Source organism: Odocoileus virginianus, chromosome 10 (assembly GCF_023699985.2).
Source record: "Odocoileus virginianus isolate 20LAN1187 ecotype Illinois chromosome 10, Ovbor_1.2, whole genome shotgun sequence".
In the NCBI taxonomy this organism is placed as follows: Eukaryota; Metazoa; Chordata; class Mammalia; order Artiodactyla; family Cervidae; genus Odocoileus; species Odocoileus virginianus.
In genome coordinates, this window is record NC_069683.1 from 36,502,284 (window position 1) to 36,528,082 (window position 25,799).

Sequence of the window (25,799 nt, forward strand, 5' to 3'; positions counted from 1 at the left end):
AAGAGGCAAGATTAAGCAAAAAAAAAGAGAGAGACAAAGTAATCATGATCTCCATTTAAAAATGTCCTTTGAATGTCAGTCCTCTCTATTTCAGATCCTCAAATGTCCTTTACCTATGATTTTTTTGTGAATGAGTAAGAACAAAACCTAACATTCATGTGAGGACTTTGCTTACTGATTGAGGGTTTCCAGAAACACACAGGCAGGTGTATCTCTTACCTTGACAGTCTTGACTTTCATTGCAGCATGACCTGGTTGGAGCTGTGAGTAGCTCAAATGTGTACATGTGCCCTAAAGTCAGCTTCATGCTGGAAGTCACTTACACTCTTCAGTTGGGTCCTATATTCTTTGCATAGTGGAGTTCCAGAGTGGGTGAGCCTTGTTCTTCATAGTTTGCCCAGTAATTAGGAGGGTGGCGGGGGAGTGTAAAGAAAACACACTTGCTCAGTAGCAAATCTAAAAGTTTGTTCTCCTCTGGGAGGCATGCACCAGACTTGGAGGTGTGTGCAGCAGAACAGTTTTAGGGGTGGTGAAGTAATTTATATGGCAGAAACACTTAGAGAGGAAATTCAGTACAGGTACCAGCTGCCTTGAAGAAGGGAAAATGGTCTAGGCAAAGAACAGCAATTACTTCCTCTGCCTTTTGGACTGACCCTTCAGTATTGATAAAGATTTATCAGCCTTTAAAGAATGTTTTCTAATTTTAGCCTGAAGAATAGGTGCCTGACGAATTGACCAAACTGCTGTTTAAACTTTTGTTCCTGCAAAGAAGAAAATATTCCCTTGACCTCAAGAGAATTTGAAGAGGTGATGTGTTTAAGCCCTGTGCTGCGCCTGGCACCTGGGTCTCAGTCTGGGTATCGGATGGTGGGCACGGAGCTGTACCCTCTGGAGGGGAGGGGTAGAGATTCTGGAAATAAGCTGTTCACACACACACAAAAGTCTCCCCTTTTCTAATGGAGGAGTAGGAACCTGTCTGGCCATCTGCAGTTGAATTCCCCGCCCCATCCCACCCCTCCTGCTTCCCCCTCCCCCACCTTTTTTTCAGTTTCAAGTTAGAGTATCTTTGAGTACTGTCATCCATTGGTATGTGAAGGAGCTGGGTCAATGAGCCCCCATACAAACTAGAATGTGCGGATGTATACTTGTCCTTTTGTGACCTAATTTCGCTTAACATAATGTCCTCAAGGTTTATCCTTGTTTTAGTGGATTTCTTTCCTGTTTGAGGATGAATACTCTTCAAGGCCCTGTTTTATTTTAACCCCAAGCATGTGTGAAACAGTCACCCAGCAACACATGCATTCATTCTCTACTGCCTTTAATGAGTAGTCATTCATGCAGTTTTCTGGCCACCCATCCATCCTTCTTCACTTTCTCCCTCCCTCTTTGATTACATGTTACCTGCCAGACACTGGGCTAGTGACCCATAAGACAAAGACTACCTCTGTCTGCTTCCCATCCCAAACTTGTCGTCTATGAGGAAGGTGGACTCGGGCAATTACTAGGCAGTATCAGTGAAACTGTAGTTATGTGTTTGAAGTTCCATGAGACATATGAGAGGCAACGTAGCAGATGACATGAGAGCCAGGCAAGGCTTTGCTGCAGACGTAGCACTTGAGTTGGCCTCCGAAGTATGTGTGGCAACTGTATAGGTAGCTAAGAGGAGGAAAGACATTTCAGAAAAGAGGACCAGCAGAGCAGCAGCTGGGAGACTTGTCTATACTTCACACAATCTAGTTGGGTAGTTATCAGTGTAGACCCTGCAGTCAGGCTGTTCAGATCCTGGCTTTTGTCTCTTAGTTTCCTTGTTTCTAAATGGAAATAACGATAGTACTTTCCTTATAGTGTTGTTATGAGGGTTAAATGCATTGACATATAAACTGCTTAGAATATGGTCAGGTACAGTATGTATCCTCTCTGTAAGTTTTAGCCATTATTGCTACTGAAATGTTTAGAGGAACTTTAAGTCCTTAGGTCTACCTGAAGTCAGCTATAATCTGTGCCTTGTGTCTGCATTCGGAGGTTGTGATATGGAGTTTGAGATTGGTTGGGTGGATCCTAGTGGTAAAACAGGGAGCAAGTGTTAACAGGTGCCTGACCTCCAAGCTTTCTTGTATTTAGGTGCTTGAATATCTCTTGTATCTGAGTTTACTTCAATTTTCTTAAAGAAAATCAGAATAATTTATTAAAAATTACAAAACAATGGAACATAAAAAGTGTAAAATAAAAACCTATAATGTCACCCTCCTAACAGTATCAGTTTTCTTTTTCACTTCTGTAGAAATGTGCATAAAGTTAGAGTTGTAATTGCATATGTATACACACACATACATATATACACACAACTATGTAGATAATACATATACACACGGTTTTGTATTTTGCTTTTAAAAAATTTGTATTTTTGTATTTTGCTTTGAGTAACTTTCCTTTGTTTGTCTGTACTTTTTGATTTTTCTTGTAAATGAACACACAGTTTTCCTTTGCATTTGTGCTGTGGTTTTCTTAATCATTCTGCCATTCATAGTAGTACAGACAATTCTGTAATGTAGATCTTTGTGCTCCTAATCTTTTTCTCCCATGGGATTTTCTCTTAATAAATTTCTAGTGTTAGGATTATTAGGTCAAAGGATTTCAGCCTTTTGAGACTCTTAGTAAGTATAGCCATTTGGATCTTCACATCCCCAATACCTCTAGCATAGTTCCTGGGTTATATTCACTACAGATGTTATTGCTCTTTTAAGGTTTGCTGATTAGGAGGTTTAAAATAACACTTTAAATTTGCTTGAATTTGCCATCCTTTCTCCCTCCTGGTGAAGAGGCATGTATTGTCATATGCTTATTCTCCTGTGTGACTTGTTCACTCATTTCCTTTTCTGGTTATGTTCTTGATACCTCTCAGTACAAATTTGAGTCATTAATTCACCATAAATACTAGCTTTGTGTTAGAAAAAAAAATTCAGGTATAAGGGTCCAAACTCTTTCCCTGCCTTGCAGTAGCAAGGGGCTCATCTGTGCCACTGAATTTCTGGAGAGGGAGAAAGAGGCATCATTGCTTGCTAGGTCAGCTCTGCTGGGGTCCCAGTGGCCAAGAGTCTGGACACTCTCCAGTGACCTTGCTTTTTAGCTGCTTTTTATTGTGAGCAGAAAGATAGAGCATCTGTCCCTTATCTTGACTCTAAAAGTGTGCCGACTTCATTTATTGCCTCTGTCCGACTCCTCAGGTCCCATGCCTGCTGGCCAGCATAGAGCAGGCAGTTTGTTTTCATCTGTCATAGATCAGGGGTTGGAATGGACCTTCTCTGACATTCTTCCTACTCTAGTCCCCTCCATAGTATCCCTGTTAAGAGATTGTGCAGCTGCTCCTTGATTATCTCCAGTGATGAGACGTTCACTCTATCACAAAGACAGATCTTGAACTCAAGGTGAGATAGATCTGAATCTGGATTTTCTATTTTATCTGTGGATAAAAGACTTACTGTTTCTAAACCTTATTTGCTTCATTATCTGAATAATGGGTATGGTAATATTATATCTCTACCTAATAGAGTTGTAATGAGGATTAGAAGAAATAATAAAAGTAGAGTCTTAAACCCTGTTCCTCACACACAGTAGTGAGGAATATATGTTAGCTCTGAATATTATTTCCATCTACTACTGCAAGGCATTTCCTTACATTTTAGCCATTATATTTGATTTTAAGAATCAAAAATATTTTTATACCCATCAATTAGAATTATACTGATTTGGCAAAGAAGCCTTAGCCCCCGTAGTGACTTGGGGTTTTGAGTATATTCTTCCGCCATGGAGGTGTGGATGGGCATTGTCTTTGAGCTGATTGCAGCTTGAGCCACCTTCCCAGCCACTATACTGGAGAGTGCTGTAATGTATCCAGGATGACACCGTCTTGGTTTTGAAAGCCTGATTTTACAGACCCCTTGTTTGTCCTTCTTCCTTTTCCTGGCTGGTGTTCCTGCCCTGGCAGCCCCAGTAGAGGATAGACAAAAACATTTGAAGGAAATGAAACTCTGTTCCACAGATAACAGGACTAGTTATCTCTTCTCTCCCACAGAAAATAGTTAGCCCTGTGAAGAGAGGGCTAAGGTAGAGGTCATGCTTCCGAGTGCATAGTGATATGCCCTGCCCCACATGCTGCTTTTATTGGTGTTATAGAGTAATCCAGTACCAGGGTGGTCTGGGCGTAAGTTAGGCTGTACTGACTCCTTTTATCTCTAGACTTCAGCAGTTCTGTATTTTTGCTTTAGCTTGCTGAGACTATATTTGAGGATCTGAGAGCTCCTCCAAGTCTCCTGTGATTTAAGCAGATAACTTTTACCCTTGGGGGAACCAGTGTCATTGGTGTTTCTACTAGGTCCATGACCCTCAGGATCGTGATGTTTGTTTTTGTTTGAACCAACTCACTGTGCTTTGTAGAGAATAATTGAGTGAGAACTGCCCCCCTCCCCCCTGCCAACATCTTGGTAAGTTCTATTAATTATCCATTTCAGTTTTAAAAATAGAATATTAGAGAATGAATTTAAGAAACAGCACTGATGTGATGGTAATGAAGATTTTAAACAGTGGTATCTGAGGAACTGGTTGGAGGGGAGGAGGATTAACAATATTTATAAAGCATATCCTAAGTTACAAATGGTATGTGAAGAAGGGTGATGTTTAAAATATTTAACAGACACTGTGGACATCAACACAGTGGAAACCACTGGAGGCCCCCAGTTATGCCAGGCACTTACCCTGTACTTGTTGGATAGTGAGGAGGTTGGGGGCTCTGGAAGAGGGGCGGGAGCTAAGGGGACAGGCATTCGTCAGGCTTGGGTCCCTGACTTGTTCCAGCCTGTGTGGAAGTGTTTCCAGTGTTTTAAACAGGTGCTGGCAGGGGTGGTGTCTGAATCACCTTTGACAGATGTTAAGAAGTGTTGGATCTGTGGCTTGGCTTTCTTCCTTCGTCTCAGTGCTGAGGGGACCTTGGTGGTTCTGGCATGGTGATCTCTTAGTAGGTGCTCAGAATGTTTCACATTAGAATTTAGGGGTGTCTGTTTGGAAAGTACTGAGACACATTGCTTTAATCAGAAAACACTGCAGCGTGACAGGCACCGTCCCTGTCTTTATGAGGCTCCCAGTCTGTACCAGTGGCTTCAAGTTTTTCCTGCCCTTGGATTCTAGGAATCTGTCGGAAGTCACTATGAGGATATTTGCCATACAGTGAAAAGTTGGGCAAAATCTAAATGTCGAGCCATGGGAAAATAGTCAAATAATAGTATATCTACGACATGGAATTGCTGTGCCTCTTAAATTCATGAATACAGAGATATTTTAGGACTCAGAAAAACGCTGAATGTGAAACCTTAGGTGGACAATAAAGGAACCCCACACAATAGGTAATAATTATAATAATGTTATAGCACATGAAAATACATTAAAATGCTTTGTTAGCCCTGACTATTATTTGGTGGAGGGCGGTGGGTAAAGTTAACGTGTGTTTCTCTTTCCATTCTTTTGGTCACCTGCGGGCATTAACTTTATAATTAGAGCCATCCTATAAATACCATATTTCTAAAATCCAGTTTAGAGTGTTAAAACATTACTTGTATGATCAGCGACCAAGTATTTTGAATTTAATCAGGGAGAAATACTTTTGAAGGTTGTGTTTGTCGTCTGTAAAGGAAGCTGCTGACTCGGTGGAATAAAAAGTAAGAGCCTGGTCAGCCTGCTGCTGCTGGGGCCCGGCTTCCAGACTGCAAGGGCTCCGAGAGGCCCTAACGTGCTTGTTGAAAGGCCCTCCTTTGCCTCTTATTAATGTCCCTCGCTGAGCCGCGCTCTGCTCTGCCGGCTAACCTTGTCAGAAGGTTACCCGTGGCTCTCCAGGGCGCGTCTAATTTTAAACCCAGTGCCGGCCAGTGTGGTGGCGTGGCACTGGGCTGCGGGGACACTGACACTCCCTGGAAGACACGGCTGGGGAAAGATGAGCCGAGTCCCTGGGTTTTTCTCATCCTCCTGTAAGTGACCAGGCCCGCTGAGCAAGCAAAAGAGAACTGGGATAATAATGAGAGCTTTTATGGTAAAAATCAGGATTATTAAAGATCTTTTAGCGGTGGCAGTGATGGTGGATAATTGCACGGTGTGGTGTGTCCTGCATGATGTGTGCATTCTGACCGCGTGAGCCGGATGGGGTCCTCTCTTCTGGGAGCTCGACTCTGACTGTTTTCTAAAGCAGAATGAGGCTGCCTCTCATTTCACTGTTGATTTGATGCTCCTGTACATTTATAGAGCTCAAGTTCTGTTGATAGTAGGCTCCTTCTCTGAAGTTTTTTACTGGTTGGATTGGGAGAGAGCTATTATTTCTTCAAAGCTAAAAAATAAAAGATACAGAATCTTCTTACCTGCATGTCTATCAGCTGCTGTTGGCTGCCAGTAGGATAATCATTTGAAAGATCCCCTCGTCCCCCTTTTAAGTATTTGCAGTAGAGTCCTGTTTAGAACATTACTGTACCGTTTAATACTTGTAACCCTGATATTTTAACATGAAACAAACATCGGTAACTGCAAAATAATATGATGTTGGGGAACTTTTCTCCATCATAATTAACTTTAAAAAAAGCGAACAGAGAATCCTTTTTTTCTCCCCCATTTGGTTTTTTTTTTTTTTTTTTTTAAATCTTCCTTCTCTTTCAACACCTTCAGGCTGGTAAGGTGCCTATTAGAGTTAGCTGTCTTCCCCTGCCAGGGCATTCACAGCGGCTCTCACATGTAAGAGATTACAATGGGAAGCTTCACCCACCTGGTCCACCGCCTGGTCTCTGGTTTACCTGCCCATTGGAAGAAGGGTATCCTTTCCTTGTAGCTGGGTCTCAATCCACCCTCTTATAAAACAGTTGCGAGCAGCCAATTAAAGAGGCCTAGTGTGTGGAGTAAACCAAGATGAAAGCACAATGGATGGAGATTCAATAACCTGCTAACTCCCTGTGGTGATTGAAGTCAACTTTGAAGTACCCAGTCAGGGTCAGACCACATCAAGCCAGAAGTGTTCCTACACAAGGGTAGCGTGAGAGTTATCTGTAATTTTATTTTAAGGGAAAAAAAATGCATACATGCTTTTCATTGGCCTTTTATTTTTTGAAGATCTCTCCCTCCTTCTCTAGGCCTAATTAGTTCTGTCATGTTTGGATGAAGTTTTGGGAAAATTAGAGCTGAGTAATATCAGGAATTGTTGAATGGGAATACTTGTTGAAATCTTTATTGACCCAAATCTGACTTTTCTAAATAGTATTAAATAAGAAAATTAAAAAACCCACCCCCCCTTCTTACCTTAAAATAATGTTTTTAAAAGCACGTGTAAAGTAGTTAAGTATAGTATAAATATAAGCTACTCTGGCTTGGATGCTAAATAAATGAGTTATTGCAGGGGCTGCAGTGGTGATGTTAAAAGAGTGTACTTAAGAATCTAAAGTACATTTTATAAAACCCAGTTCCTCTTCAACTCAGATGCAAATGTCTGCTTTTCTTCTCCTGGTTTTCTGTTTCTCGCCTCTTCCCTTCTGCACTTGGCCTGCACGCCTTCCTGGTGTAGGCCTGCTGTTATTTTTGTGGTAACCTGACACTTTGGCCAGTGACTGCAGCCCCCAGGCCCCTGGGGGGTGAACTGGCTGTGAGCTGAAAAGCCGGCTCCCGATCTGATGATCCAACGTCCCAGTGTCCCAGGCGGAGCAGCTGCCGCATCAGGGCTGGGGGCCAGCAGGGCTGGGGGCTGGGGGCTCCGGGTCTCGGTGTCACAGACTGCGGAGGAAGGGTGTGTGTCACAGTGCAGACCTCAGATTGTGGCTTCTTAGGTCATAGGTCCCTACTTTGAGTTGGGGGTCCAGCAGAGGCTAGCTAGTCAGGGGTTCTGGAGACTGGAAGAAGGTTTTGAAACTGTTGTGTTTTTTTATTGCATTCTGTGGGTCTCATCTAGACTATGCCTGAGGCTGTCTTTGTGATTCCTTAGACAAGGATGAATTTCTTAATAGTCATGAAGATTGTATTAATATTTTATGTTAAACTAATTTTATCTCGCTGGGGTAGGGAATGATGTACAGAAATGAATGGGACAGAGACCCTGTTTTCTGAAAATGTGCATTGTAGCAGAAATGACAGATATATAAGCAGTAACTATTAATTATAGTTGTGTACATTTGTTCAACAATTAGCTGAGGACCTGCAGTGTGCCAGGCACAGTTCTCAGCCGTGTGTGCACAAATACCCACTGATCTGTAAGCATACAGATGAGTATCGTGTGTAATGACTACTGAGGATTGAGACATCTGTACTTGTATGGATCATTTAATCTTTCAGCAGGTAGGTAATGTTAATTCCCATTTTGCATGCATGCACATACACACGTCACCCTGAGACATAGCTAACAAGTGGAGAGCTCACAATGAAAACCTCTGGGATTCTGAAACCGTATGTATCCTTTATACGTACATATTTTTTAACTGGCCATGTAGACTCTCCAGATGCACAGTGTCCTCTCTAGAATGGTAGGAGTGCCCACAAGGAAAGCATTTAGGGAAAAAAAAAAATTTTTTTTTTTAAGTTCCAGCAATTCATCTGGTATTGAGAGGTACTAAACATGGAAATGTCAAAGAGCTTACTGATCAGCTGGAGATAATATCTTAAGAGAAATTTTGATGAACCGTACCAAGTATAGTGTTAGAAGTTCATTTGGGGTGCTTTGAGGACATGGAAGTGACTTCTCCTAGTGAAGAAAGCTGTCAAGGTTTCCCGGAGGAGGGGTTGGTGATTTTGGTCTTGAAAAGACCGGTAGACATTCTTTAGATGTAATTGCTGGTGAGACAAGCAGCTGAGCAGAGGGACCCAGGTGGCTGAGGGGGTGAAGCAGGCAGCCTGCTGTGTCTGGGCACCTTGGAGTTGGTCCCTAGCTATGGGGGACTGACTGCACAGATGCCTGCAAAGCAGGCTAGTGGCAGGTGGTGAGGGCTGGGGGTGTCCTGCTATGCATTGGGTTCTGGATGGGGTGGGCATCTGCTGAAAGATTTAAAATGAGTGTAGGATGAAAGCCATATTTGCATTCTGAGACAACTTCTCTGGCTGTAGAATAGCATAGGAGAAGCTGGCTAAAAATACATGAGCTGGGGATTCTGATTCAGTACTTCTGGTATCATGGCTGAGATCGATATTCTTAAGAAGCCACCTATATCATCCTAATGTACTTCCAGGCTTGGGAACCTGGCAGGACCAACTTGTTGGTAGTGGTGGCATTGTGGGGATGTAGGGGACAGCCCAGTTCAGAGAGGGGTGATGAGGTCCTGCCTGTGAGACAGGAGCAAAGTTAGTGGGCTGCGGAGGAGCAGAGGGGATGCAGTTGAGAGATGAAGGTCCGCCAAGCGGACATTCTTGGTGATGCGTTGCAGGGAAAGGGATGGGAGAAGCTTGAGATGATGGCTTTCCTTTGGGTGCTGCTTCAGCCAGGTTCTCTGAGTAGAAGGATCGCTCAGAGTGGGGCTGAGGGATTGGGTTCCCTCCCCCTGGGCCTGGAACATCCTTTTTGGATTTTCTTGGGCGCTTTCAGAGAATATGGTTAACATACAGAAGTGATCTTTAAGGTGTCCGTGTTGGTGTGCCAGGTCTGTGTGTATGTGAGGTTTGCTTTGCTTTGCCTTTGGGCCTTTTGGCCTCTGAAGTCTCGCCCTGGAAGTAAACTCATCATTAGTCATTTGGACCGAGGGGCCATCCACATTGTGAATGTCCGAGACTGGAAGAGCTTTAGTGCAAGTCATAGATATAATTGGAAATGGGTTGCATTTTGATTAGAGAGAGGAGTTCCTTCTTCCTCTATTAGGGTTAGCAGAATTTGCAGGAGGAAGAGATCCTGGAAGGAAATACATATCCATATCCTTGCCCTTTATTATTATTATCATTATTATTATTTTTTTCCTGAAAACTCCTCGTGTGTGTGTATGTGTGTGTGTATGAATGGGCATGCATGCAAACGCACACGCACAAGCTTGCAGAAGTGCTGCTGAGGAGGTGCAGATATTGATTGAATCAAGCCCTGGCCCTTTGCCTTTTTTGCTTGCTACAGCTGCCTCCTGGGGTGAGAAATGTCCAGGATAAGGAGGGAGGAGTCCGGTGACAGGTGACATGGTCAGGGTCAGCTCTCCTTCAGAGCTCCGGGGGCCTTGCAGAAGTGAAATGGAAGTTTGTCCTGCTAGCAGACTGGCTGCTTCAGCCTTTGTGTCCAGGACTCTGTCTGCCTGGGGGTCTTCTGGCCCCACTACATTCCCTTGATGCGCTTGTGGACTGCTTAGGGCTGGTGTTGTGCACTCAGTAGGGGCTCAAGTTATATTGGTTAATTTGAAAGACTGGTGTATTGTCTAAGGGGCAATAATACTTATTCTGCTTCGGCTGGTTTCCTGCCAAGAATCTTTCTCCCGTAGAGGTTGCACTGGGCGTAAAACAAGGGTTTTGATTTGGGGGGGCAGGATGAGGCTTTACCTGGCCCCTGAGTTTGCATCCCTCTCAGGGTAAGACCTGGGTGGCAGCTGATTCATCCCTGTGTCATCCATGAAATGGCAGGTTCCTCATTGGAGGGGTGGGGACTCCGTTGCGTCAGCTACCCTGGGAACGGGTGGGCGTTTGTGAGCAAGCCGTGTCATACATTTTTGGTTCATTGATGCGCACATTCCCATTAGCCGGCATTTGAACGTGGGCCATTCACACACGTGTGTGTCACTGTGTGAGCATAGTGTCCTAGTCCTCACACTGAGTTCAGGATGACTGCAATGTCAGCGAGGGACGTGGAGTGCTCCATGACCAAGTCGCAGAGGGTGCATTGGAAGAGCTGAGACTGGGCACAGAGCGAAGTTAATCCTCTGACTCTGGGCTGCTTAAACAAGCACACCTGTATAAACTGTCACTGTCTGTCTGTGCGTTAAAAGTTTTTTATAAATTTGGAATGCTTAAGGATATGTCACATGGTAACACCTGAATTTGTCTAGAGAACTCTTTTGGTTTTGAACCTCACTGAAAATGCTTTGGATTAAAAAGTTCAGATTCTAAATTTATAAAATTACCCATTCTTCATCCTTAATTCCCCCAAACACATACCATACACTAACATACATACTCCTTTAAAAGTTGCTTATACACTCCTGATGTTGCTGGGGTTTTCTTGTTGCCTTTGTATGAAACAGCTCAAGCTTTTTTTTTGGTAAATTTTATATTAGAGTATAGCAGATTAAAAATGTTGTGATAATTTCAGGTGCACAGGAAAGTGATTTAGCCATGCATAGGCGTGTATCCGTTCTCTCCCATACGTATACATATATCGATTCTCCCCTAAACTCCCCTCCCATCCAGGCTGGCACACAACATTGAGCAGGTTCCCTGTGCTACACAGTAGAACTTTGTTGATTATCCATTTTAAATAGAGCAGACTGTGCATGTCAGTCCCAAAGTCCCTATCTATCTCTTCCCCTGATTCATCTCCCCTGGTAACCATACATTCTTTTAAGTCTGTGAGTCTGTTTCTGTTTTGTAGATAAGTTATTTTGTGTCATTTCTTTTTAGGTTCCTCATATAATTTGCATCATTTCTTTTAAATACCTTTAGTTTCCTTATATCAGTAATATATGATATTTCTCTTTCTCTGTCTGACTCCACTAAGTCTGACAGTCTCTAAATTCATCCGTGTTGCTGTGACATTATTTCATTCTTTTACTGACTGAGTAATATTCCATTGCATGTATGTACTACATCTTCTTTATCCATTCCTCTGTCGATGGACATTTAGGTTGCTTCCATGTCTTGTCTGTTGTAAACGGTGCTGTACTGACCATTGGGGTGCTTGTCCGCTTTCAGACCATGTTTTTCTCCACATACATGCCCAGGAGTCACCTGCAATGTGGGAGGCCTGGGTTTGATCCCTGGGTTGGGAAGCTCCCCTGGAGGAGGGCATGGTAGCCTACTCCAGTATTTTTGCCTGGAGAATTTCAGTGGACAGAGGAGCCTGGTGGGCTACAGTCCCTGGGGTTGCAAAGAGTCAGACACGACTGAGTGACTAAGCCCAGCACAGCACATGCCCAGGAGTAGAATTGCAGGGTCACACAGTAGCTCTGTAAAAACAGTTTTTTAAGGAGCCTTCACACTGTTCTCCCTAGTGGTTATACCAATTTACATTCCTACCAGCAGTGTGGGAGGATTGTCTTTTCTCCATGCCCTCTCCAGCATTTGTTTGTGGATTTTTTGATGATAGCCACTTTGAGTTGTGTGAGCTGTTATCTCACTGTAGTTTTGATTTGCATTTCTCTAATAATGAGTGATGTTGAGCATCTTTTTGTGTGCCTGTTGGCCATCTGTATGTCCTCTTTGGAGAAATGGAGAAAGGTTTTCTGCTATTTTTTTTTTTTTTTTTTTTGATTGGGTGAAACAGCCCAAACTTTTTGTTGCTAAGTGTCTGGTCCCTTGTGATTCGGCTCAGTTTACCTTTCTATTTTGTGCTTTGTCCTTTCTTCACCATATCCTTTCCACAGATACCCTTCTCAGTTTAGGCTTCTGTGAGCTTTTTCATAATAGGCTGGGTAAATCCTACTTAGGCTTCAAAACCAGCCTAAGCGCCACCTCCCATGAGGCCCTTGTTGACCAGAGAGACAGAATCAGCTCCTATTTCTATGCTCCAGAAGCACTTGATTTATTCCTTTTTTGCCATGTTATATTCATGCACTTGTTCATTCATTTATTCACCCATGGGCTCATTATTTTAGGCATCCATCAGGTCATTATTTTGGGGGAACATTGACTGTGTGCCATAGCTTCATTAAATGCCAAGGATATGCCAAGGAAACGCTGAGGAAAAAGACTGCAGGCATGGGCCTAAGCCTTAAAGATCTTACAAACAAGATTGATTTGCCACAAGGACAGGATCATTCCTATGCAGTGAGTGAGGGGTTCCATTTGTCCTGAGAGCAAAGGTGCTTCCTGCAGGAGCACGGAGGGAGTGGGAGGGTGAAGGCCGGTCAGGCTTCCCAGCCAGGGGCTTGAAGATAATTAACCTACATCTCTGTCTCCCTGCTGGAAGGGTGTGCCATGAGGGCAGGAGGGGAGCATGCTTATTTTATCTCTCTAGTGCCTGGCACATGAGTTGGGGAGGTGTGGGGTGGGGGGTTTCTGTAAATCTTTAATCATATTGAATTGAAACAGATATTAAAAAGAAAATGGAAATAATTTCCCCTTTGTGATGCTATCCTGTCTTGTTTCAGGATTGATCTAAGGCAGCTTGCAAGTAAAATAGCATACGTTAAAAAGTAGGGGAAAGAAGGAAGAAAAAGAAGAGAATTGCAGTAGGGACCTAATGTGGGTTTGGGAATGAAATCAGACTTGCTGACCACATGACCTCTGGGCTTTCTCTGAGGAACCTGCCAGTGGGTCGCAGTGCTCTTTCTTTGGCAGCCAGTGAGGATGCCTAGTTGGGTGAACATGAGGTGAAAAGCACGTGGTGTTTTGTTGGTTACTGAACTTTCCTTTGGGACCTTTGTAAAGAGCATTCTGTGTGATGTGATGAAGGACATACTCCTTGGAGTACATCCAGTAACTAATTCATGCAATATTTCTGAGTATGCTGATGGCGTCACATAAAAGCATAATTCAGTTAAAGTTTATCTGGAGCTTTTGGGATATACTTTTTCTAAATTAACTGTGGAATCACTACAGATGAAATGGAATAGCAACAGAAATGGTTAGTTCTACCTGCTGTTCTGTCTTGTCCCTCATTTATCCAGGCTTCTGGTTCCACATACCACTACCCTCGATCCTAAAGGTCACATAAACTCTATTTCTGCTTTCAAGGTATTTTATGATCAAGCGTTGGGACTCAGAAAATACTCATGTATGATATGAGATCAGTCTGTGGTCAGATATATTAGAAGTGAGTATTTAAAGTAAGATGGTCCGGCTATCACTCATACAAAAATGTAAAATTCTGATTTGTGATGGTTGAGAGGATGGAAAGGAACAAAATTTGTTATCATGCATTAGGTTTTGGTTACCCTAAGTCGGGGCTTCCCTGATGGCTCAGAAGGTAAAGAACCTGCCTGCAATGCAGGAGATCTGGGTTTGATCCCTGGGTTGGGAAGATTCCCCTGAGGAAGTGAATGGCTACCCACTCCAGTATTCTTGCCTGGAAAACGCTGTGGACAGAGGAGCCTTTAGGGCCACAGTCCATGGTGTTGCAAAGAGTCGGACACGACTGAGTGACTAATCCTACTCTACGTTGGCAGGAAAGAGCAGTTTTTTCCTTCTGGGCATATTGGAGTCTAGCTTTTGGATTCTTTGATGTGGTGCTGTTGATATTCACATGGATCACTTGGATCTTTACAGAGCATTTGAATGCCAGTGTACCTAGTCAAAGACCCAGAGCAGGGCTTGGACCGCACAGTTCAGTGCTTTCGAATGCCATCTTGTTCCAGTTTTCATTGTTGATTGGCTTATGTCCCAACCAGAAGTGACCTGTGGATTTACTTGTTCCTACTTTCCCCCATCATGCTCTAGAATAATCCAGGGTAGATGGAGGCATGGCCACAATGGGAGAAACAATCCTAAGTCATAAAAACTGGAGAAGACAGCCCAGGACTGTTTCTCTTTGTGCAGTGGGGAGGGCCATTTATGATGCAGCCGAACTAGGATTTCTCAGCAGCCGAAGGAGCTGCGTCTGGGCAGGTCAGCTGCTGCGTCTGGTCAGTTCAGAGCCAACATACCACTACTTTGGCTCGCAGTGAGCTGGTAACACTGAGTGAGTCTCCACCAGCTTTTGTAAGAAATATGATTCCCCAGGCATGACCTATAGACTTACCACCCAAGGACCAGCACCTTGATGGCATTTGTAGGCATGCCCTCTGGCATGGGGCTGAGATGGGCCCTTTTGAAATACTTCTTAGGGTCTGACCAAATGTAGTGTATGTATTTATGTGGTGTGTTGGTAGTTTTTAAAATATGAACTGTATACTTGTGATTTGTAGTTTGTCCTCATTGTCATTTAAGATGCTAAGGTGCATCTTACCAACTAAGAAATTAATGTTATCTGTAACTTAGTGACTTATGAGTATTATTTTCCTAGTAGTAGTTTTCTTTGTTTTTAGTAAACATCAGGATTGATGAGTCTATTTTAAATGTGTGTTCACTCTACAGACCTATTGGAATGAAGGAGTTAGTTTGGGGGTTTTCTTTGACTGTTATTACTCTTAAGAAAGGGCTTAAAGGGCGCCTTCCTTTTGAAATGCTCCTTACTGCCAACTCTTGTGGCAGTTTTTCTTTTTCTCCTCTTAGATCATTAAAGAAGCTTCTGTTTCTGACTTTGCTACGTGTTTGCCAAGGTTAAAGAGCGCACCTTCCAGGGATCTGTGACTCAGGCTACAGGTCTTGTCATCCAGCTTGCGCTCCCCTTGCAAGTGCACTGTCTTGGTAGCAAGTCTTCACTTGGAATGCTCACATGGCGTAGACTGAGTGTACGTGCCTTGTCTTTTTGAAGAAGTCTGCTGATGAAGGAGAGCATGGTGGTAAAGGGGAGAGGAACAGAAGAGGAATTTCTGTCCTCAGTGGCTAACGGATTCCTTAAGTGGATGGGGAGGGTGATCCCTTTAAAGGCTGGTGATACAGAACTACATAGCGTGAAATCAATCAGAGCCTTTCTCGAGTTGTCACCTGAGCAGGTTCTTGGGGCTGATGGAGCAGAGAATTAATCAAGGAATCTCAGGAGGGTAATGCTAAGTCCTCTGATGGGGTGCTCAGCACTGGGGTCTTGGTGAAGAGGTATTGGCTTGTTGATGGATCCTGTTGATATAGAAGTGATTTTCGAAAATGAGAGGGAGTAATTACATGCTTCTTCCTGCTGAAATTAGAGGGAACTATTGGCAATAGGAGTATATGACACTAAGGCTCACTGGCTGCTATTGACTACACGGCAGATGTTCCATTTCTCTGGCTGCCTTCAAGATCCAGGCTGCTGCTCTTCACTTGTATTTCACAGGCCACTTGTGGGCAAGTTTGGCTAGTGTCTGAAATGGTAGGAAAAGAAAAAACATGTTCCATTTACATATGCAAACACGATTAACTATCATTAGTGCCTGACATTCCTCCCAAGTACCCAGGGAAGTGAGTCAGTATCATAACTATTCATTAGGAATTAATTAGACTGTGCTTGATGGTGTCAGTTGTGGACAGAGCTGAGAATTCAGCACTGCCTACATTCTCTCCCATTGGAATCCAGCCTCCAGCTCACTGTCTAGTGAGGGTGGAGTTTGCGTCTGATGCTCCTATGGAACATGTATTCTGTCTGGAGAAATCACTGTTAAGTATACATGACTTTGGTCAACTTATTTAGAAGTGCTTTTTTCCTAGTTTTGTTCCCGAAGGGCAGCGTTTCTCTTTTAAGGGAAATTTGGCCACTCACTAAGATCATAGCGGTCTTCGAGCCATCAAATACTTGGTTGAGTTGTCTACTACAAATGTCATTCCAACTACTTGATTTTCTTTTTTTTAAATCCTAAAATGGCTCCCACTTGTGCCTCCTTCCACATTCTCCTGAGCACTTAGGATCTTTTTTCCCCCTTTCTTCTCAGTGCCACTCCCTATATATTGCCTTTTTCATTCACCTATGCAGTTAAATTTGCTTTGCTCGCATTTTTTACCTCTTTAGATTTCTTTTTGCTCACTACTTGACTTCCTATTTTCACATCCTCACTACTTAGCTGTCAGGTTCTGGTTCTCATCTTTTCCAGTGATCAAATGAAAAGGGAAGGAGATAAGGTCAAATATTGCATCTCAGAAACTACTGTTCCATTCAAAATAAGGTTTATTTGTTGTAGAAGAAGCTTACCTCCCAGAAGACCCAGACCGTATCTGTCCCTTTGACACAGAAGGCTCTTGGTTGTTTGAAATCATGATTAGTAAATAAGAAATTGAATCAGACAGCCAACTCTTGGTTATCCAGGCAATGCTTGGCGTTACTCTGTCCTCTTACATCTTCCTGATTTGCTGATTTCCTTTGGTTTCTTACCAGTCATTAGAACCTTGGCCAGAGTCAGGGTGAGGAATGGGAAAGGAGCTGAAACTGTGCCCCTTCTCATGGAAAGCTTGGGTGATAAACTCATTGACATTGTTACCCAAAGAGTGTTCCCATCATTTATTTGTTGGTTCATTCTTTATTTCTTCGTATATTTATTATGCCAGGTACTGTGCTAGCACAGGGGATACTGTGGTGATTGTTGCAGTCCCTGCCCTCACAGACATTGGGGTGTGGATGGGAGAAGTGATAACAAGCCAGCTTAAACTAAATTCTGTTATAAGTAGTCTATGGAAACACAGATGATGAATGGTGAATGATGAAGTTGGTATCCTTCAGGGTTAGTGGTGGAAACTGAGGCACGTGGTGGGTACTGTGTGGTCCTGGGTTACTCAGACTGGAGTCCCAACTTCCAGTCCAGTTCTTTTCTTGGTGCCTTATAGAGTATAAATACGTTGACTAAAATAAGCTGTATGGACTATTTTTTTTTTTTAGATCCTTATGTTCAGTGACATTTCTTAATCATGAGGGTTAGTTATAACTTATCCTTTTATTTAAGAGCTCTTAAGTCACCCGTAAGTGAGATGCTTACATGATGAGAGACTCACAGGAATTAACACGAAAGGAGCAGCAGTTCCTGTGTCATGCCCCTCGTGCATACGTCCCTTGGTTACAGTCGGTGTCAGAAGCACCTGCATTTGATTGTCTAACTTCCTTCTTCCCCTAGATTTTTCTATTAAAATATGCATTGGTTGAAAGTGCTGCATGCTAAGTCGCTTCGGTTGTGTTCCACTCATTGCAACCCTATGGACTGTAGCCTGCCAGATTCCTCTGTTCATGGGATTCTTCAGGCAAGAATGCTGGAGTGGGTTGCCATTTCCTCCCCCAAGAAGATCTTTCCGATCCAGAGATTGAACCCAAGTCTCCATTCTGTATCTCCTGCATTGCAGGTGAATTCTCTACTGGGGAAGTCATCGGGGAAAGCCCATTGGTTAAATATATGTGGGTTGAATATATATAATGTCATTCCAGTGTGCTCATGTTACCTGTCTTGAAGAGTCAGTGGGTAATCATGAGAGAGTGATTCATTAAGGGAGTGTTGCTGTTGGAGTGGTGAGCAGGGTCTGGTAACATTTCTTTTTGGAGCTTATTTTAGTGTGGCTGGAAAGAATTTCAGGAAAGAATGGAGCTTTTAGAAAAGCATTAATGATGGAGACTGAGGCATATGGGGGCTATGTGATACACACTATATTTTGAATAAAGAAGAGTTCCCTTCTCTCTCTCTTTTTAGACATTCATTTAGGTTTAAGATTATCCCCCTAAACCAAACCTCCCAGAAATAAATATGAAAACTATTGAATGTGTGTGTTAGAAGTACAGGTGTTTATTAGCTATTTAAATTTTCTGTTCAGGCACCTGAAGACTTCAAGGAGAGGATCTTCCAAATTTATTTCCCAACGAGACCCTTCATTTATTTACCATCCCATTATCAGTTGGTGTTTGGGGATCACAAGGTCCATACCACTGTCTAGAGATGATAGACTTGAAAACATCTTCTGTTCATGGTTTTTCAGATGGTAGAGCACCTTCACTCATTATCTCACCAAATATGGCAGCCTTATATGGCACTCCGAATATGGAGTAGGGTTTCATGATCTCAGTGATTTCCTGCATTGGGATTGCATTTATTATTTTCATTTTATAAATTAAAACCTGAGCTTCTAGAGATTAACCTATTTAGTCTAGGCTGCATGGCTAATAGGTGAGCTAGGTTTGATATCCAGATCTGTTTGAATCTTAATAACATACCCACCCACCCCACCCCGTGATACTGTGTTCTTCATTTACTGAAGTGAGTGAGAGTTGACGCCCTTGCTCAGTGGATGTATGAGGAGGGGAGGACATCAACTCTGCAGACACAGATATTCTATTTGTCATTCACCTGATTAGATCTTGTTGTTGATAATAAGCAGGTACTTGTTACTGTACATTCAGAAGCCAGGTAGATTGGGTGGTAGTTAACTAATTCCACACATTTTTGGGATACTCTTAATGTGAGACTGATGCTCTCAGAGCCACTGGATACAAGGATGGTTTCCAGGATGAGGTGGATTTTGAGCCAGACTAGAAGGGAACTGAGGGATGGAATTTGGTGGCTAGTACGGGGAGCGTTTCTTAGCTAGTCCCAGTCTGGTGATCGGAAACTCTCTACCCATACAGGGCCTCATCTTACAGTTGGGTTGTAGAACCAAGGGTCTGTAAAAGTCTGTGGATTATGTATCTGGTAGCTTCTGGGGCTGTGTCTTGGCCCTTGTCCAGAGTTGGTAATTCCATCCTGCTAAGCTCCAGTTGACCAAATGAGAGAACCTGGATGTGGAATTCGTCCCTGAAGTAAGTGAATAAAAACATGGGAGCATTTAGAATAGTGCCTGTGCTTCCTGAATGGGTGGATCAACTGATGCTAGTTAATATTGCATTCCCCAAACAACAAAGGAGTTGCGACCCTTAGCTTTAGAGGTAACTTGAAGGGGTTATCTGCAACTCTGCTACCTTTCTAATAAGGCTGTCTACCACTTGTTGAATTAACAGGAAATTTTTCCTTATGTCAAGTGAGCCATAATCTTCTTTAGTACTTCCACAAAACAAGTCTAACACCCTGCCTGTATGTAACACCTTCAGAAATTCTTTGGTGTTTGAGGACATTAAGCTTGGCGATCATGATTCAGAAAGATCTTACCAGTTTTGAGTCACTGACGAAGGTTAAAAATAATGGAATTTAATAGAATAAATATAAATTGATCCTAAACCAATTGATCAAGAGTCGGAATTTAGAAACAGCACTTGGAGGATGGGGGCTTAATTTTATGGATCATAGTCTTCCTCCGAGTATCATTTACTGAAGACTGTGGACATGCTGGGCTGGGCAAGAGGGATAATGTGAATTGTATCTAGTCTGGAACACAGTCAGGAGACTGGGGGCTGCTTTTGTTAAACCCAAGTGGATGTCTCAGGGTAGATTTGCTTCCCACTGCATGGATAGACCTCAAGGATTAATGGGTAAAAGTTAGCCAGGAGATGGATTTTTTCCTAACAGATGGAAGAATTTCAACATCTTAGTTCAAAGGAGCTGGTATTGGGAAGGCAGTGGATTCCTTGTCATCAACTATGTTCAAGCATAAATCCAACAACCAGTTGATGAGATGTGTCAGAGGGGACTTCAGCTGTTGGATTAGGAGTATTGTGTTTTGGTCTGGAGACTCTGAGGATTTCAATTATATAGTAATGATCTTTTTAAAGTCAAATAACGTTCCCCTGGTCCCCTGGATTCCAACCCTCTACCATAGTAGTTGAGTGCCGGTCATGTCCACAGTTTAATCTTAAAATATGGCTCCCTGGAGAGAATTCATACTTCTGTGAGCTGCCTGGAGCTGAAGAACTGGCCTATGTTTTTGTAAATGTCTGGTTTTGTTTGTTTTGTTGAATTAGGGGCTAAGGTAGAGAAGGAAAATGTTGGCAACTAGCCACTGCTCAAAAAGTTCACACATATTCTTATAATTTCTCTAATAATACCTCTTTGGAGCTAGAACAGACCATCATAGAGTTCAACTGGGATTTTGTAAGATTCTTAGACCCAAACCAGGAAAAAAGTGTAATAATTTGAGAATTCAAAAGGCCCACACTGCAGGCCTTGTAGAGTTCGTCTAGGGGTCAATCACAGAACCCTTTCTTGTGGCATAATTTATACCTTTAACATTTGGCAGTTTTTAAAGTCCTGTGTCAATGTACATGTGTTGGTAAGAAGTAGTAAATATTTTGCTGACAAGTTCTTTGAAAGATGGATCAGTGGCAGAGTTTAAAGGCAGACAACCTGAGGGTTTCTTTCATCCAGGTGCTGCCAAATCTAAAAAGCTGTCAAGGTACGGAGCCAAACGCACCCACTGGTTACACCATTTATTGTTTAATGTTCCTGTGCCTCGGAGTTTCTGCACCTGGAATCTGTTGATATACACAGTGGGGGATGGCAGGGGAAAGGGGTTCAGCTGGGAGAGCGAAGGAGAGGAGACAGGGTGCTTGCTCTCAGAGGTGACTGACCTTGGATACAGAGCAGAGCCTGGTACCTAGTGGGGCCCGCTCACATCTGCTTCCCTCCTGGCTGCCTCTGTTGTAATGTTGCATGAACTTGAGGTGGCAGAAGTGGAAGGAATGGTGGTTGCACCCCCTAAGCTCTCTCACCTTCCTCAGGCCCTGCACCTCCCTTCTTCTCATCAATCCCCCAGAGCAATTCTTATCCCCCTTATTTGTTTTGAATGCATGATCTGATGCCTTTTCAACAAAGGAATATTGATATTTTAGTGTGCAGACAGCAGGGGGTACTGGATTAGATCATTTTCACATTGGTGTTGGTGCCAGTTTGACATTTGTTTGGAAAGCTTATCCCTTTATGGCCATAGGTTACATGCATAATTTAAGGGGAATAAATCTTTGCGAAAGATTTCTTTTGGTACTGTAATCATCAGTGGTGCAGAAACATAAATGAAAGTCTCCCCCACAGTTTTCATGTGATCAGGAATTCCAAGGAGGCTCCCAGATGAAGTAGTCCATATGGGTATAACGTGTTTTTGCAAATGTACTGGCCTCTTGTGGTAGTTGTTTTGTGGAGGGCAAGAATCGGGAACAGCTTGGTTCCTGCTTCAAGGTTATAATCCAGAAGCCGAGAGTGGCAAAGTGACCTGACTGTACAGGGTAAAAGAAAACCCTGTGGATAAATGCTATAGGATAGCAGGTCCAGGTCTGCTAGCATTGCTATCTGTAGAATGAGTATTTGTGGTAAAATAATCTCCCTCCTTCTGCCCACCATTCTGCTGCCATCTTGCATCTTGGTGATCCCAGTGACAAATTCTGGGTTGGTTTGACATTTCAGAGTTATTATACCAATTGCCACAGTGAGACAGACATCTTTTGTCTCACATTATTTTCTTTTAAACAACTTGTTCTGAAGATTTGATTATTATCTAGCAAAGTGCTTCTAGTAGATAGTAGGTACTTAGCAAATGGTTTTGCATGATTCATTGTGAACTTGCAATTCAGAGAGTACTATTTTCAGATGAAAATTTCCTGTCATCTGTGAAGATTATCCAGCTTCTGCCTGCCGTTGCATTTCTGTATGAGTGCCTAACATGATACATAAAGAACAAAAGCCACTTAGATCTCAGAATTCCATCTTCTCTCTTAGGAGTTATTCTCCAAGCAAAGCTGGTGAATGGAGAGAGTGCAGTAGAACCAGCAGGAGCAGTGTATTGATGGTTACCATGTCCTTATCCTACTATCTTTTGGTTTCTCTCTTAGGTTTATTTTCTTGAAAAGGCTCCAGGCTTCGGCTTGGAAAATCCAACCGCCAAAATTGAGCCCAGCAGCTGGAGCGGCAGTGAGAGCCCTGCCGAAAACATGGAAAGGATGAGTGACTCTGCAGATAAGCCCATTGACAATGATGCGGAAGGGGTCTGGAGCCCCGACATTGAGCAGAGCTTTCAGGAAGCCTTGGCTATCTATCCACCATGCGGGAGGAGGAAAATCATCTTATCAGACGAAGGCAAGATGTATGGTAAGTGATTGAAATGCTCCTGGGAAATGCTGCAACCCACTTTTGTGATTAAAAGATTACCATAACTAGCCTTCTACTAGTTGAGACACGTTCCTTGTATTGGGCTGAATGATCTTTGTAGAATTCTACTTGGCCGTTTAAGGGACTGAATCTAATCTGAAGAGGAGACTCAGTAAAGGGCCATGGGGAAATCATTCCCTGGGGCTGCTTTTTTTTTACATCAGAAGCTCTTAAGGACTCCTTAGGAAGTTAGGTAGTTGCAGTGGCACATGCAGACACCAGACATGGAGACTAATTCTTCCAAATGCATGCCCCAACTGAAGGAAGTGCTGCCACTTAGCTCCAGATAATTGACTGGAGCTGCATGGCAGTGGAGCCACATGCTGCCAGAGCTAGCAAGCTAGATGTTTACATGTAAAGTCTACTCATTTTTAAAACCCAGCATTTTTTTTTTTTAAACTACGTAGGCCAGATAAAACTGCTTAGGGACTTGATCAGACCTTTGAACTACCAGTTTACTGCCTTGTTACCAATCTTCATTTGAATGACCAGACAAGGCACTGACCCCCAGGCTACTCTCTCCAGTGTCGCTTTCTACATGGGACCCCTCACAGTGCATTAGAAAGTCCCAAGTGTGCCCAAGAGGATGAAATCGGTTGACCTGATGGCTGGGGATGCCGAAGATGGCAGTAGGCACCTATCCACTAGTCTGGGGCTTACAGGCTGGGTTTGAACCTTCCCTGCACCTTCAACTTGTACTTTTCGGCTGCTTACCTTTTGGGAAGCAGATGGCAGGTGGTTACGTATACATTCTGCTTGTCTAATTGGGCACGTTGAGTTGACAGAGTTTGCGCTGCGGCTGAGTCTAAAGAGATGCAAACAAATAACCTAAAGTCAAAGAGAACTGGCTCAGCAGCCTACCGGAGGTTGTTAACTTATCACGGGAGTGATTTATCTCTAAACAGTTTGAAAGCTTTTCCATAATAGGGTGTTGCACCTTTAATACTGCAGCTCGTCTATCAGGAGCCGTAGGAGGCTGCAGACCAGGCTCGCATACACTGCGAAGGGGAAAGCAGATGGTGGTGCAGCTGCCACCAGCTGTGCCCCCACCCGGCCCTCCCCCTCCAGTGTGGATGATGTAATGGAAACAAGGAAAATCTTGCTTTCTGCAGCATTAGAGTGTCTCTTCCTTGGCCAGTCTGTGTCACACACACACACACACAGGAGAGAGAGAAAGAACCCAAACCTTCCGTGTTTGTTTTATGTTCTCATGTGATCCTTTGTAGCCAGAGAAGCTTCTTCATGTCTGGTGAAATGGACTCGGGGTGAAACATCTCAGCTGCTGTGGGTAGAAAGTTTCAGGGCCTCTGGTTTTCTGTGTGATTGTATCTTTCCTGGGCTACCCTTTCTCAGTCTGGTTGTTTGCTTTCAAGGTCTCGTTTTCATACCTAAAAATGCAACTTCCCCATTTTAAAGGCAGAGAAGAGCACTTTAATCTTTGAGCCTTCTTTGAAGCAGGTTTTATTAGGAGTAGTGAAGGTGACTTCGGGCCACTGTACCTTGTACAACACCCATTTGTTTACCTAGAAATTATTTTAATCTAAAAAAAACTGGCCTAGTGTTGGACATGCCAGTTGGGAAGACATACTCCTGCCTTTCATTTCTCACTGGGAATACTGGAAACAGCACTATCCCTTTAGGAACCAGGTTTCTGGACTGGGGATAGGAACACAGTTCAAAGCAAATGTTATTTTTTTCAACTCCAGTTTTTTTCCTCCATTGCTTTTACTTTTTAGGTACCAGCCATGGTAGATTGAACCAATTTGCCTGTAACTCCATCATAAAAAACATTTTTCTGTGAAAATAATTTGCAAAAGGACACTTGATGTTAGTTTGGGGTCAAAAGCAGCAGGCTAGGTAAGAGAACTGTGAGAAGCTCTGGATTTGAGTCATCTACCCATAGTGAACTTGAATGATCCTGCCCTTGGTCTGTGAGTTTTCTCCCTTGTACAGAACGAGGGTAAAGTAGATGATATCTGTGATCCTTGGGACTTGGATGTTTTATGATTCTGGATTTGTGACTTGTCCCTCAGTAAGAGTGACCAGTCTGTTGACAAACATGCGCTGGTTGTGGAGCATGTTGTTAATACTGAGAGTAATCAGATTCCGAGTGTTTCCTGAGAGTACATGTTCTTGATGTATGTGTTCTTTTCCCTGAAGGCCACGTTACATTTTCTGACAGTGTTGGTGACCAACCTGACTTAAAATTGGGCAGTCATTTTGAGTGAGCAGCATTAGAAATTATAACTGCAAGACTATGTGTCCTGATTAGGGGTACAAGAATCACATTTGCTGCGGTAGCCCTGCGGTGGCCTCCTTGTCCAGGCAGCTGGCCAGCGTGGAGGAGCTTTGCTTCTCCTGATGCTTTGAAAGGAAAACATGGTGGTTATCAGGTTTATGGGAGGTAGAGACTGGACCCCTTAAGAGAAACTGCCTTGGATGCCTGGGAGCTGCCTGTAACCTACCTGTAACTGAGGATGAGAGAAGATTGGTTTGGGAGCCTGCACAGTGAGGCTCCAGCCACTTGGGGATAGAGTCATATGAGTGATGTTGGGGCCGAGCTGCTATTCCTTGGCTACAGGCCTGTTCCCCATCTCACCATGTGTGAATCAGGACACAAACCAGACTGGGAGCCGGGGTTTCTGAAGGTCCTAAGAGCATGCTTTTTCTCTTAAGCATTTTGAAAATGAAAACATTGAAAGCATTTAGGATTCCATGGAGTGAGATCAAAATAATTTAATGCCTTTTAGTGAAATACCAAGTGTTTTTGACTTGAGGGGGTTATTTTGATATTTTCTGAGCATCTGTAGAGTATTGTGATGTCACTAATCCCGAGCCTTTGGAGAGGCAAGGTCAAGTGCAGCACTGATTTATTTGGTAATGAAATCTTCTCTGTGGTTGGCAGTAGGGCAAATGCAGTCTTACAGAGGGGAAAAACGGAAAGCTCTCTTTTTGATGAGGTTTGGGCCATTAGAAAAGATGGCTTAATTTTTCCTATGCTACCTGGGTCTGTGGAGAGGCCAAGCCTTTGTGTAGTTCGTCTCCATGTGGACAGATTATTTCTGC

General features: G+C 43.2%; 1 protein-coding gene across 5 annotated transcripts in view; it reads left to right on the forward strand.

Moving 5' to 3' along the window:
- TEAD1 (TEA domain transcription factor 1) overlaps nt 1-25,799 on the forward strand; it is a 265,236-nt gene that overhangs the window by 63,803 nt on the left and 175,634 nt on the right. For 2 of the 5 annotated variants that reach the window (XM_020893262.2, XM_020893265.2), the window contains exons 1-2: nt 5,994-6,076; nt 22,418-22,673. In XM_020893262.2, the coding sequence (XP_020748921.1) occupies nt 6,062-6,076; nt 22,418-22,673 (271 nt within the window). In that variant the 5' untranslated portion in view covers nt 5,994-6,061. Of the gene's footprint in view, nt 1-5,923; nt 6,077-22,417; nt 22,674-25,799 lie in introns of those variants that run through there. The other 3 variants (XM_070473393.1, XM_070473394.1, XM_070473395.1) reach the window with 2 other exon arrangements.